General features: G+C 46.5%; 1 protein-coding gene across 2 annotated transcripts in view; it reads left to right on the top strand.

Moving 5' to 3' along the window:
* PHF3 (PHD finger protein 3) overlaps positions 1–15,645 on the top strand; it is a 640,592-nt gene that overhangs the window by 434,594 nt on the left and 190,353 nt on the right. For both annotated transcript variants that reach the window (XM_085610899.1, XM_085610900.1), the window contains one exon: positions 10,527–10,616. In XM_085610899.1, the coding sequence (XP_085467025.1) occupies positions 10,527–10,616 (90 nt within the window). The remainder of the gene's footprint in view (positions 1–10,526; positions 10,617–15,645) is intronic.

Genomic DNA, 15,645 nt, shown 5'->3' on the forward strand with positions numbered 1-15,645 from the left:
TTGAATATTAGAAGAGCCAATATGGTACCACTGGCGCACTCTACTTCATGCTGGAACATTGGATTCAACGCAACAATGACAATCCATTCTCCTTTTAAATATTGGGGCAGGTGATGTAAAGGTTAACCAGGGCTTCAAGGTATATCAAGGACATCTAGTGTGTATATCTTTTGCGTGTAGTACCCAACTATAGTTGAATAGCAGGAAATTTAAAACCAATATGTGAACAGTGATAACCAACATTGATATAATTTTGTTATGTTTTCAGATTCAATGTACATACAAATGTCATGACATGATAATTACAATACAGTAGGCAACCAACACTACAGTTCTGTTTCAGGATTATTCATTTTTGCCACAGCAGTAACATAGATCAAATCCTAAATACACGTATGGTCTGCAGCCCATAATAATTGTGTTGCCTGACAGGTGTAGGTACAACAATATACCAATTGCATCATAGATCTAACTAGATCAGAGAAACTACATTCTTACAAAGATAGTCGTGCTGTAGAATGCTGTATTTGTTATAACTGTGACCTAAACTATTAATGGATTGTGTCTAGTGTAGGCTGATACATTTACACCACTATTCTAAATTGTTTAATCCATTCTGGATGGAATCACATTTCTGGATCCATTTACATTCCAAGGATTGCAGGATGAATGCGATGTTGCCACCCCTAGGGGGAATTTTAGCTTTTTCAGGGAAAAGAGTAGCTGCGCAGGTAGCTAATCACTGGCGTATTACCAATACTCAGACTGTCTTAGCCAGATACGACTGAGCGCACTACGACGAATTGGAACAATTGCTCTAATTTCTACCTGATGAACATACGTGTAAGGCACAAGACCTAGTTCAGGAAGGAAAGCTAATTTCCAACACATCTATTAGATGCGCCTTAGATGCAGCTGACTCTGCGGCACATGCAATCAACACCAGTGTCTTGCTAAGAAGACACGGCTGACTTAGAATTTCAGGGTTAAACCCGAAGTACAGGCTTCTATTTTAAACACACCTTTTGATAAGGAGCATCTCTTTGGTCCTATTGTTGACACTTCCTTAGAGAAGATGAAAAATGACACTGACATGGCAAAATCTATGGGAGCCCTGCAGTCCCCATCTAATAGGGGTTTTTTTGTCGCTCCTTCTACAGGGGGGTCTCCAAAAACATATTCACCGACAACACCTCTACATCATATAAAGGCAACACTCAGTTATCCTCTTCAAGAGTGTTAGAAAAACCCCACTCCCACACCGGAAGGGTGGTGGAAACGGGATTTCTCCAGACATACACTGTGGTAGCTTGGCTCGAGTGGTCAGGGATCAGGCACCGTGCTAAGCATACGTCATACCCACACAATAACCATGCGTGCATCCGTTCCAAAAACGACACTACACCTTAAAAATTATACTGAAAATATATCTCTTTATCTTCTTTTCTCTTAGTTGCTGATTAAATAAATAATAATACAATCACAGTACACAAGGCTTTTCCTGTGGAAGGGTACGTCAAATAAATACTGTCTTAACGATTCAATAAATAAGGTAGATCATAAATAATCAAGGCATAAATATAAGTGCATTACATTACAGGCAATTAAATATTATGAGGCAATAAATACTGTACGACAATAAATATTGTGAAACAATAAATACTGTGAGGCAATAAATAGGATAAATACAATAAATACAGTGCTCTCAATAAATAATAGAAGCCAACAGTGACACTTGTAAATCAGTTCACCTTCCTGAGGTACTATGGGATGATTTGACCCAATCCCAGCTTGTAAAGATTTGGATGGCCTGAGGGGTATACTCCCTGGCTTGGACAAGGCTGAGGCCTAAACTGAGGTAGATAAAGGGGGAATCTAGAGATCTGGCTCTCCCACACTACACAACCCCTCTGTATTAGTCTCAGCTCACCCCTGGCACAATCAAGCTGGTTCCAGCACCCTAGGTTAGTCTCTCAGGGCTCCACAGGGCCTTAGGCGCCCTCTATTCCACTTACTGCCCTTTTTATGAAGCTCCGACGCCGCTGGAGTCGTGTCGACGCCGTGAGGCGGCTCCGGTTCGATGTCGGCGGCCTCGGCGCAATGTCAGTTCTAGACGACGTCGATAGGCGGCTCCAATTCGATGTCGGCGGCCTCGGCTCGATGTCGATCTCCGATTCGATGACGTCGGGCAGTCTTGCCTCGATTCTCTTCAGGTTCCGGCGACTCCGGAGTGCGATCTCCACTCCCGACCTCCGGCACGCTTCACCTCGGTCTCCGGCGACTCCGGAGGGCGGACTTCACTCCCCCGTCGACGCCGCTCACTTGACCTCAGGTGTCTTCCTCCTCGACCTCTGGTACTCTCCACGACCTCCGTCGGCGCCCTCTCTCGACCTCTGGCGGCTCCGGGTACGACGTCTGCTTTCCAGTCAGCGCCGCTTCTCCACCTTGGGCTCCAGGTCTCAGGCTTCTCGACGTCGGACTCCAGGGAAACCAATAAACAGGTCAGATTCTTGCTTTTCTTTACTTCTAAGGCCTGTTCCTGCTGTCCAGGTCCTTAAGATGGTTTTTCTTGCTTTTTCCCACACAGGGCTCCAGGCTGGGCTCAGTCAGTAGGGACTAGTATCAAGGGTGGGTTTATGGACCCCACTCCAGGCACAAGTTTCCACCCCTGCTGCCTCACTCCTTCCTCCTTCAGGTTTCTGCTGCTCTCTCTTCACCAGTCAGGTGCCAACTGCCAGCTCCAACTGTCAACTCTGGCTTAGCTTCCCAACATTCCAAACCGCCTCCAACTGTCACAGGGTTCCAGAATGTTGCAGAAGGTTCTAGTAGGTTCCAGTGGGTTCTGATGATGTCACAGGTGGCCACCATTTTGTGCTCCAGGCCCTCAGACAGAAGTTCCAGGGGTAGATAAAATGGCTCCCTGAATCTGCATCAATACGAAAAAGTCTGGTGGTTCCCAAAAAGGAAAAAATACTAACAGGGTTTGAGGCAAAAGTGGGACAAAATAAATAATGATGAGGAGGGACCACCCAAAGGGCTGACAGGTCTAACAAAGAGGTTACTTTTGAGGCGGATTTAGAGGCAATAATGGCAAGGGAAGCAGTAAAGGTTCCACACCCCGCACCTCCCCCTCAACAAACAAACAATGACTTGCCTCCCCTTCCCCCCTTCCCCTGATCATTCCACGCCTGTCGGGGGACGTCTCTCTCAATTCCTTGCTGTCTAGCATACTATAACTTCAGACAGATGGGTCCTAGGAATTATCCAATCTGGCTATTGCCTGGAGCTTACAGACAATCCTGGTCAGCGATATTTGCCTACGCTTTTCCACCTCTCCCACTCATTCCACTAGTGGTTCGGAAGCTCAGACAAACATCCCTTACACTGATCCTAGTAGCTCCCACATGGGCCCATCAACCTTGATTCCCTACCCTGTTGGAGCTCTCAGTAGTTCTTCATCAAAAACTACATCTCACATCCAGTCTCCTCACAAAGAGCCATGGATACATAAGACACCTGGATCCCAAAGAACTTAACCTAGCCATCTGACACCTGAAATCATAGAGTTTGGTTATCTGAACCTTCCACCAGACTGTATGAACATCATTAAAGATGCCAGAAGGCCTACTACAAGGGCTTATGGAAGCGGTTTGTTATATATTGTAATAACAACTATATCAACCCGTTAGATGCTTCCATTCAAAATATCATTTGTTACTTACTACACTTGCAGCAGTCAGGATTGGCTTAAATATCCATGTGTTTACATCTCGCTGCAATAGCTGCATACCTTCAAAATAGACCGCATCTGTCCCTTTTCAGAGTACTTGTTATCAAAGCTTTTATGGAAGGACTCAAAAGAGTTATTCCACCAAAACTTCCGCCTGCTCCAGTGTGGAATCTTAACATTGTCCTTGCCAGACTAATTGGTCCACCTTTCGAGCCATTGCATAAATGTGAACTGTAATTTCTCATTTGGAAAGTTGCTTTCCTCATTGCTATTACATCACTGAAGAGAGTCTGTGAGCTTCAGGCACTACCATAGAGGAAGCATTTTTCCAACTTCATAAAGACAAAGTGGTTCTTCTCACTAACTTTCTACCCAAGTATTATCTGCTTTTCACATCAATCAATCAGTTGAGTTACCTGTGTTCTTTCCTCAACCAGATTCAGTGGCAGAACGAGCTCTACACACTTTATATGTTAAAAAGAGCATTATTATATGGGATAGAAAGAACAAATTCATTTCGTAAAACAAAACATCTCTTTGTGGCTTTTGCTCCACCACACAAAGGCAATCCTATATCTAAACCAGGTATTGCTCCGTGAATGGTCATATGTATTCAAACACGTTATGCAAAAACGAAGAGAACTTTACCAATACCCCCTAAAGCGCATTCCACCTGCAAACTAGGGGCTGCTATGGCTTTCTTAGGAAGCATCCCCATAGCTGCCATCTGTAAAGCTGCAACATGGTCTACACTAATCACATTCACCAAGCACTGTTGTGTAGATGTGTTAGCGAGACAGCAAGCTAATGTAGGCTAGGCAGTACTTAGAACACTCTTTCAGACAACTGCAACAGCTACAGGTTAGCCACCGTTTTGGGAGAATGCTGCTGTATAGTCTATGTAAAGCATGTGAGCTACACCTCACAAGCCTCGAACGGAAAATGTTACTTACCCAGTAAGCATCTGTTCTTGGCATGTAGAACTGTAGATTCACATGCGCCCACCCGCCTCCCCGGGACCTGTACCTGCTGCAGTTTCTTATTCGTATACATACACATGGGCATCTCTATTCTACTCTTACTAACTTCATTCTCACCCTCTGATGGAAAACAACCTAACAATGGAGTCGATTCCCATGCGCACTATCACCGAAAGGAGGAGTCACCTTACCTTGTGACTGGAAAGACTTCTTCAAAGAAAAACAACTTGCAAATATCCGGCCCCAACACTAGATGGCAGGAGTATGCAAAGAATGTAAATCTACAGCTCTACATGTCAAGAACAGATGCTTACTGGGTAAGTAACATTTTCCTTCTTAAACTAGTAACAATTTCAATATTTAATTTGTCTTCACAATGAAAGAGACTTTGCCTATTTGTGTTTGATTTAAAACTATTGTTTCAAAATATTTTCTGAGAGTCTTCTAGCCACAGATTCCTCACCTTTTTTTTTTTAAAACATATTTTATTGAGCGATTGCACAGATGGTACAGGACCCTGAATATCAGGGTCAACAAAGATTCCTCACCTTTTGAATATTCCGCAGGCGTCAGACTGGATCCAGAAACTTTTCAGCAACACCTCTGCATGCCAGTAGGTGGCACGTTGGGCTCTGCACTGATGCCATTTCGTTCTGGAAATGACTTGCACGGCCTATGCATGTGCCACTTCTGCACACAGACATCATATCCTTTCTTTCTGTTCTACCAAATACAGATCTAGAGCTTCCTCTCGTCTATATGAGACTTAACTTGGTATTATGAGAATTTTTTTTCACTATGTGCAAGGGATGGCACCAGCCTAAAACAACAGATTTCAAGCCCTGTAGGGAATATTGCAAACAAACGTCTGTTGGATACCCAGCAGACATGCTTGTGTTCGAGCCATGACTCCAAGCCCTACAGGGAGTGCGCATCGATCAACCCGAAGGCCGTTCGGGAGTGCGAGGCGAAACTTAGTTGCCAAGCATAAAAAAACTCCATGACAGAACAGTTCGAAGCCCCACTCCATGTCCAAGGACCGCTCTTTCCCATTCCTATTGTCGACGGAGGCATTCCAAAAGTCGGTCTTTGTTGCCCTCTAAGTTCACAGGTAAGCGTAAAAAATAAAAGACATTGAAGTGGAATTCTGCTCACTCAAGTCACTCTTTTGCCCGAGCAAGCGTGTGGGCAGCTCGACCCTTCTTGATCAGGCTCTCGAAGACAGCCGACTATGGAGTCACTCCTGCTGCTGGTTCCGGCACGAACCTGAGTTTCTGGGGCATTCAGCCTTGCCACCTCAGATCTAAGAGTTTTACACAGCCATGCTTCTGCTCTTTGGATCCCTTCCATCTCCCCCTTGCGTCCCTTAGGACCCCAAGGATCTGAGAGGCCTTCCACCTGGGATACCACCAGCGGGGTTAGCTTCGGCGCCAACTATACCCTCTGCACTTGCATTGCCTCTGACTCCGCGGCCGACACCACGACCCACACCGACTCCTGGGCATGTCGACGCCAGTTTAGCTTCCTGAAGAAGCAGCCTCAATTGCACTCTCCGACTACCAGTTGATGTGACGTCTGAATCTGCCCGAAGGGCTGTTTCCCCCACTTCAATTACCACAGGCTCAACAACACTATTTGCTTTCCCGGACTGATTCGGATAATGACTGTGACCAAGGTGAGTTCACATACCCCTACCAAAATGATAACTGGTACAAGGACTTTAAGGAGGCGTGTGGCTCGAATACCTCATTGAAGCCAAGTCTTTTTACTCCGTCTGGACCAGTCACAGAGAAATCTGCTTCCTACACCATGATGATGTGAGGGCGGCCACAGTACTTGTCCTCCATCTCCCCACCTTCGAGTTTAAAACTAATGTTCTGACAGAAGTCTTGCAACCAGGCAAACATCTTCTATAAGCAAGACACTGGCAAATACTTTATTGGGGCCTTGGAGCCAAACCTTGTTCTGGCCCCCGGTCAATAGACAAACTGCCATGCGCTGTGTCACTGCTCCTGGCGACCTGGCTTTTATTTTGGAGCACCCCACACCAGAAAGTCTACTGGTGCAGGCTTCCACCTGACACTCTAATCCCAACACATTTCCCTCCACTCCCCCTGATAGGCAATCTAAGCAATTGGAAACATTCAGCAAACATGTCTTTTTCTGCCAGCTTAGCCCTCCGATTGGTTAACTACTACTCACACTCTGTGGGATTTGGTGGCATTAGTCCTCTCTGTTGTGCCTGAAGACCTTCGCCCTGTACTGTCTCTGGCAATTCAAGATGGTCATGATGCTGCCAAGTTCACAAATTGTTGTGGCTTGGACATCATCGATTACATAGGGCGGACCATGGGTACCATCTGTCCATATATGGCTGGGATTGAAGGGGTTCGCCAGTGATTTCCAGTCATCTCTGATTGACTTGCCCTTTGATGGGGCTTGCCTGTTTAGGGAAAAGCTGCTTCCTCTCTCGAGTGCCTTAAGGCGAGCAGGGCTACAGATCGCTCTGTGGTCCTTTCCGCTCTGCCTGAGCAACCACAACACTTCCAGTGTTCCTTTCGCAGCTTTGGCTAAGGCGTCCCTTTATGCAGCCTGTCCAACCCCCACAAAGGCCACAGCAGTTTTGTAGTAGAGGCTGTGTTGCCCACAGCCCCCTCAGCCAAGGTCAGCGTGCGGCCCAACCTCCCCTCACTCTGTGGCCCCACCTGCAAAACCTCTTTAGCTTGCCCATGCAGGATCTCAGCCACCCGGTGGGAGGCAAAATCCTCCTATTCTTACCTTGCTTGCAAGCAGTCACATCAGACTGGTGGCTCGTATAGATTGTTTGCAAAGGATACGCCTTACCCTTTCTGTTTTCTCCCCCACACCTTCCATTATCCCCTCATCGACTGACAGAGAACAGTCTCTACATTTTACAGCAGGAAGTGCACACCCTTTTGGCCAAAGGGGCTGTCGAGAGGGTGGCGGTGCCAGAAGCAGGACATGGTTGTTATTCCCATTCCTTCCTGGTGCCCAAGAAGGATGGATGTCTTCAGCCTATTCTAGATAGACACCCTCTCAATGCCTTCCTCTGAAAGGATAAATTCACAATGCTACCCGTGGAACAGATCTTGTCTGCCCTCAACCTTAGAGACAGAATGGTAATGTTAGTCTTCTAGGAAGCCTTTTTCCATATTCCCATTCTGCCAGTCCATTGGTGCTACCTGCTGTTCATGGTGGGAGAAAAGCATTTTCAGTTTGCTATCATCCCCTTTGGGCTCCCCAGCGCCCCTCGAGGGTTCACGAAAATGATGGCGATGGTGGCAACACACCTTCAGAGGTCAGGGGTGCCAGTGATCCCCTACCTCAACGATTGGCTGTTAAAGGAAGCCTAATCCGATGCAGGTGTCCACCACCTCCAGACTACGACAAGCCTCCTGTCATCTTTGGGGTTCACTATCAACGTGCCGAAGCAACACCTGACTCCTCATCAGATACTCCCCTTCATCTGAGCCATTCTGGACACAGTTAAGTTTAATGCCTTTTCCCCAGAACAGAGAGTCCAGGACATTCAGGCTATGATCCTGTCCTTACAGCCTCCGTCCTAGATTTCAGTGAGGTCAACTATGATGCTACTGGGAATGACAGCATGCTGCATCCTGCTGGTTGAACACACCAGGTGGCATATGCAGGCTCTGCAGTGGGATCTGAAGTTCAAGTGGGCCCAGTATCAAAAAGACCTGTCTGACAATGTTCAGATTTTGAAGGGGACTGCAAAAGATCTGCACTGTTGATTACTGGACCAAGATTGGGTCAGTGGCAGACCCCTCTCTCTCCCACACCCAGAGCGAACAGTGGTGACCAATGCATCACTTCTGGGTTGGAGTAGCCATCTTGAAGAGGCTGAAATCAGAGGCCGCTGGTCTCTGTCGGAGTCTAAGCACCAAATCAACCTTCTGGAGCTAAGGGCAACCTGCTTGGTTTTGAAAGCCTTCCTGCTGTCCATCAGACAGACTGGGCCCAATAATCTTAGTGGTTCAGATTTAGGCACGGAGAGCATGGTATCCAGAATTCCTCGGCTTGAGCACATGTCCTCCGATCAGGCTGCTCCTCTGGGAGGACCTCCTTTTGCAGTAACAGGGCAGGCATCTGCACCCAGGCCTTCGCAAACTCCATCTTCATGCATGGAGATTGAGCTGCAACAGATTTGATCTTGGCAGCCAGGTGTCCTTTGGGGAAAACTGTTTACGCCTGTTGTTGAGAAATATCTGTGGCTTGGTACCGTACATGCCAATTTGAGCCCCTCCAGGACAAGTTATATGATGTTCTGTTATTTTTTCTGCCTCTTGCTGGCAAGGCTATGTTCTGTGCACAGTTAAGGATTATCTTCTGGCCTTCTTGCTACCCTCGTTGTTTAAGTCACCAGTTGTGAGGTGATTTATGGAAAGGTTGCAACACATGTATCCCCAGCACCCCCTTCCCCTTTTGTCATGCCCCAATGACATTAAATCTAGTAGTGACTTATATGATGTGCACTCCATTAAAGCCACTTCACAACTGTCCATTACAGAACCTTACTTTCAAGACGATGTTCCTTAATGCCAACACCTCAGCACGGAATGTGAGTGAGCTTCAGGCCCTTTTTGTCAATCCACCATACTCTTCCTTCTTCCCAGACAAACTGGTTCTGCGGACATGGGCATCCGTCCTGCAGAAAGTTGCAATGCCATTCCATCTCGCTCAAACTATCACTTTGCCAGAGTTCCGTGATCCACCTCACCTCTCTAAGGAGGAGAAAAGGTTCCTTCACTTGGATCCCAAAAGACTGCCAAAGAAGACTGAGTGGATGATCAGCTCTTAGTCAGGTTTTCTGAAGTGAAAAAAGGCAAGGCAAGGCAGTGCAGTAGAGCACCATCTCCAGCTGGATTGTCCTCTGCATTAAGATCTGCCACACAGTGACATGCTCATTCTACCAGGGCTAAAGCTGCTACCACTGCATTGGCACGCAGGGTCCCTGTTGTAGACATTTGCCAGGCAGCTCTCTCAATACGTTCACAACGCATTATTCCCTGCACAGTCAGGTTCGCTGAGAGGGGCATTTTGCCTATTTGATCCTTCAGGACTTTCTGGTTTGAGTCCATTTACAAACTTGCCTCCATATGAGTATTCCTTTGGTATCTATTCAAAAGGTGCAGAATTTGCGTCTAGAAGTCTCTGAAGAAAAACTTACTATCTTCGGTAATGCTTTTATGATAAAGTCTCCCATCCTCCCCGTTCTGTAATTGGACTTTATCCATTTAATAGATCCCAAAGTCTAGAAATCTGCACCCTGTCTACCAATTTACTATTTGAGTCTGGAGGCATGGGAAGTGTTGAAAACAAGTGATATTAGCCCGTATTAGTGGTGCCTATATATGCCCCACATGTCATTTCCGTAGCAGTACGACATCAGTGCAGAGCCGCAAGGCGCCACTTCCTAGCGCAGAGGCACTGCTAAAAAGTGTCTCTGTCCAGTTTGGCACATGGGGAAGATTCAAATGCTGAGATATCTGAGACTCGATAGTTTCCACCAGCAGGAGTATTACGGAAGGTAAGTAACTTGTCCTTTAAATCATACTGTTCCAATAATTTGTTTTAGTTAGAATGATACGGTGCCCCAAATCAATAAGTGAACTAACTTCTTAAGCCTTATGTTTCTTGAATTTGAAAGAAGCACTGTTGCCTGTTCAGCTTAATACTCTGTGCACATTTGTGCTTATTCGTAGCAATTAGGTGAATATATTTAAAATATATAACCTCTTTCCCTGTTCATGTAATGATTGTTTTTCTCCCTGCAGGATCTTCCCGATAGTATCCAAGTAGGTGGCAGAATTTCTCCGCAGACTGTTTGGGATTATGTAGAAAAAATTAAAGCATCAGGCACCAAGGTACAGTGCACGTGATAATGACTTTAGACTCTTATTTGTGAATTGCTATTTGCTTAATGTTAAATGCTTCTATTTAGATGAATTTGTTGAATCTTCACAAAACTATCCTAAAAACATTTCATCCACCTCCGCTCTTTCTTGGGACATTTCGGAGTCATCTGTCAAGCAGGGACAGACCCAAAGGTGGAGGGACGATGTCCCAAAACCCTTTTTCCCCCACGCATTTTTCATAGGAAATTTCAGACAGTGCTGCATTGATAACAGCTAACTAGAATTACATTTTGGCTGAAATCTAGAACGTTACCCGAAACCATGCATTTTGTGATTTGATGTAAATATTTTCATTAAGAAATTAACACTCAAAATGTATAGATATATTGACAGTTGGTTTCCAGATATGCTCTGATTGGTCACTTTAAAGGGAACTAGTCAATCCCCTGGGAGAGGAGTTAGCCTAACGGCTAGGGCGGTCGACCTCTAATCTGGGGAACTGGGTTCGAGTCTCGGCAACGACACAACATCCTGTGATTCTGGGCAAATCACTTAATCTCCCTGTGCCTAACAAAAAAATGATGAATGTGTCCTATGTAACGCAACTGGTGCAATGTAAAGCTCTCTGATACCCGATACCGAGGCAAGTTTGCGCTATATAAAACTGTGTAAAAAAACAAATCCTGATTGGTTGTTCGCAACCTTAACAATATGTTGTGGCAGCCAATATAGGGCCCCGGGACACAGCTCCTGTGTCCTGCAAATGATTTTTTTTTTTTTTAAATATAGGAGGGCAGGATGAGCACACCCTGACTCCAAAGGGTATGTGGGGCTATCTCAAAGAGAACCCTCCCCCCTGCACCCACCCTTGATTGGCTGTGGTAGGCAATACAGGCCTGTCGGACAAGTTCCCTTTTGAAATGAATTGCAATTAAAGACTATTTTTGAGACACAGAAAAGAGCACATAAAGGGTGATTACAGATTTTAGTCAAAACATATATAATTTGTTGGTGGTACCATTCTGAATTTAGGAATGTTGATGCATTCAAAGATGATGTTACCCTGTGTAAAAGTCTTATCCTGTGCTGGGATTTGATGAACTTTCTTTGAGAGAAAAGTGTTCTCTCATGATTTTCTTGAAGAGGTTATAAAAGGTGCACCAGAAGCCAAAATCAGAGCATATTCCCATGGTTACGAAGCTCTCTCCCCACTTATTGAATCTGTATAAGGAGTTTTATGAGACCGGCTTCCTCCCAGCTGATATCCGCACTGCCACCATAGTAGTCACCCGCAAGCACTGTAAACCAGCGGATGAGTGCACGTCGTACCGACCCATTTCCCTGATCACTGTGGAGGCCAAAATTTTGGCTAAACTGTTGGCAACCGTCTTCCTCCATATCTCACTGACCTGATCCACCCTGATCAGTCGGGATTTATGCTGGGCCGCAATACTGTACGTAACCTACGCCGTGTCCACGGGGCACTGGGTCGCGTGGCAACAATAAAAGAGGAAGCGATCTTGCTCGCGCTCGACACCAAAATGGCATTCAACACCGTGGCCTGGGAGTATCTCTTTGCGGTCCGAGCTCGTGTGGGGTTTGGGCCTAAGCTGATCAGATGGATCAGACTCTTATATAACCTTCCCACTGCCCACGTCTCAGTGAACAGTCACCGTTCGGGCTCTTTCCCCCTTGGCCGCGGTACAAGACAGGGCTGTCCATTGTCACCACTTCTCTTTGCCCTGGCCCTTGAGCCACTAGCGGTCTGGATCAGGGGGGGACCCTGAAATCAGAGGCTTTAAATGGACGGAAGAACATGAAGACCGCATCTCATTATATGCGGATGACATTTTACTTTGTCTCGCCTCCCCGGCGCGTGCGCTCCACATCTTTGGGGCCCACTCCGGCTACCAGATCAACTGGTCCAAATCCCAGATGTACTCCCTCTGGGGTGACCCGCCACAAAGTCCCCGGGGATACTCCATACCGGGGGCAACACAGGGTTTCCAATACCTCAGCATCTTTATAACAATGGACACAGCCATGTTTTATGACCGGAACCTGTCGAGCCCGTTACAGAGGTTCAAATCAGACGTCGTCCACTGGAAGACGTTACCCCTTACACTTTTAGGTCGGGCGTCTTTTTTCAAGATGCTTGCCCTGCCACGCTTTCTTTACGCCCTGCAGAAGACTCCCATCCCGATCCCCGAAACCTACTTTTTGCAGATCGAGGCAGCAATTAGAGACTTGTTATGGGATAACGGACCGCCTCGCATCACCATAAATAAACTCACCATGGGATGGTACGATGGATGCATCGGACTAACAGACATGCGCCTTTACTACCAGGCATCACAACTGATTGCCATCAACAGGTGGGTGTTCGGATCCCAGGCTGACCCCAACTTCCGTACCGATCTGTGGCTAATGGGAAAGGGAGGCTATAGCAGAGCGCTATACTCGAACCCCAAAAAACTAGGCTTGACTGGCCCTACGGCCCGAACAGTAGAAGTGTGGCACGGGATCCAACGGCGGAGTGGGATGGCATGGGCGTCTGATGAAGGCCACCCCCCTATGGGAACCCGACATCTTGGGACGATTGAGCGCTTGTGCAGGGTTCGATAAATGGGACTTAATCGGTATCTCTACGGTCGGGGATGTATGGATCAAAGGCAAGAAGGCGTCATTTGCGGAACTCAAATATCAGCTCGCACCGTCAGAACATTTCCGATATCTTCAGATTAGCCATGCTATAGACAAAGGCTATAGACAGAGGCCCTCCCCACAGACACCCACCCTCCCGGACTCCTCGCCTTTGGAAGACAGGTTGTTGCTGGACCCAATGGACCGTAAGGCTATCTCCCTTACATACAAGAAACTAATTAATAACTGGGCCGATCCAATGCAAAAACTACGGGCTCGCTGGGAGGCGGACTTGGGGGAAATGACCGACGAGGACTGGACTGAAGTACTGGCCTCCCCCGAGAAGTAGCAATACCGATGCGACTCCGGCTCGTCCAGCTTAAGATCTTACACCGTGTATACTTTGATGCAAAACTGTTGCACAAATTAGGGAGACGACTCGACACGCTCTGCCTTCGGCACTGTAACCAAATGGGTACGTTTATACACATTCTATGGGAATGCCCCCACATTCAACAATACTGGACAGACCTTACCCGACAAATGGCGAGGTCCATTGGCAAACCCATACTGCCATCTCCCCAGCTCTACCTCCTTAATGTCTGGGAGGCTATGGACCTCACCCAAGTTGAACAATCGTGGTTCGCTATGGGATGGACCATAGCAAAAAGGAACATTGCCCAGAAATGGGGGGTAGACACTATACCGCGGTTATGAGATTGGGCCAATGATATGGACCACGCTATGATAGCGGAGAAAACTGTATATAAAGGTAGAGGCTGCCCGCGGAAATGGGATCAAAAGTGGGGACGGTGGAACAAATACAGGGGGGACATCTGTATTTCTCCTACGGTGGAACTTAGACGTGATAGACTGGCTTTATTGGAAGCGGCAGGTGCAGGCGCTGTGACATGAAACCTCCGGACGAACAGAAACAGCATGTGTGAGGGGTGCTCCACGACCCAAACATGTAAATGTAACCCTCTTTGTACCGACCTGCCATTTGCTCTGTGTTATTTTTGGTACCCCTGATGTATTGTCTTTTATTTACAATGCCCAAATGTATAATCCTCCAGCTGAAAGAAAAAAAAAGAAAAAATCAGAGCATGTTTTCTGTAAATTCACACTATTGTCCTCAGCCATGTGAAAAAGTCTGACATTCTGAGTCAATGTTTTTCCAACAGGAGCAGGACCTGCCAGTTGAATCCCCAGTGTTCAACTGCAGCCTCCCACAGTGTTCTGATGAACAACTAGAGTGCTAACATTCCTATGTATGACAAAAGTGTGGCACATCTTTAACCACCATGGTTCAATGAAAGCTGCCAAACTTAATTTCATTTAGAAGTTAACAAAATTAGTGGGTTTGTTTTGGCATAGATATTGTGGTTAGTGTTGTAGAAAGGAAAGTTAGGATACATTTTGACCCATCAACTACATTCCTTATCGATTTCAGTAAAACATTTTGACATGCAAACTGAACTATGTAGCTCCCTCAGTTTTACCACATTGTTCTAATGAGCAACTTGAGTGCTAATATTCTGTTTTTATAACAAATTTGTGGCACTCCCGTCCGCCATCTTGGAGTCAAAGCTGTAAAATGAAATGTATTTCCTACAGAGGGTACTGCAATAAATGAAGAATTTAGGGCACTTGATTACAGAAAGTGTGTCCCAAAATGGCGTGCCAAGACAAAAAGCACCCAAATATAGCCCAACTGTCAACAACCCATAAAAATAGCATCTAGTTTAAAAGCCCCGTATTGCTATTTGAAAATTTAGAAAATGTGTCCTCAATTTAGCTTTCATGTTCACTAACCACAATTTCTTTAAGAAAAATACTTATTTTGTTCATTTCTAAAGGAAATGCTTTGTTTTACAGTTCTGATTCCATTAGGATGACTTCAGGCGTGCCACACTTTTGTCATATGCACAGAATGTTAACGCTGTAATTGTTCATTAGAACATTGCGAAGTGAGAGGGAGCAGAGACATGGACTTACACAATAGATGTCAGGGGGAGGAAGCAGGGGCAGAGGCTATAAACTGACTATGCTGGGTAGTCGTAAGGGGCAGTTGCAGCACAACAGACCACACTGGGAAGGCGGTAGGGGCAGTGGCAGAGCAATGGACCATGGAGGGCAGAGGGTTGAGCAAGAGTAGCAAGTAGCAAGCCCGCCATGCAGGACAGACAAGATAGGGCAGGGGCACAAACACAGACAGCGGAGGGTAGGGGGAGCAGGGCAGGGGCAGCAAGCTGATCGCACAAGGTAGATGGGCGGGGCAGCGGCAGCCCATCAGACTATGGAGAGCAGGGGGGGGGCACAGAGAGAGTGAAAGGCCAGGAGGCATGGGCATCAAACTGACAACACATGGGTGGCAGAAGGGACAGTGGCAGCT

The sequence above is a fragment of the Triturus cristatus genome, chromosome 6, assembly GCF_964204655.1.
Source record: "Triturus cristatus chromosome 6, aTriCri1.1, whole genome shotgun sequence".
Classification (NCBI taxonomy): Eukaryota; Metazoa; Chordata; class Amphibia; order Caudata; family Salamandridae; genus Triturus; species Triturus cristatus.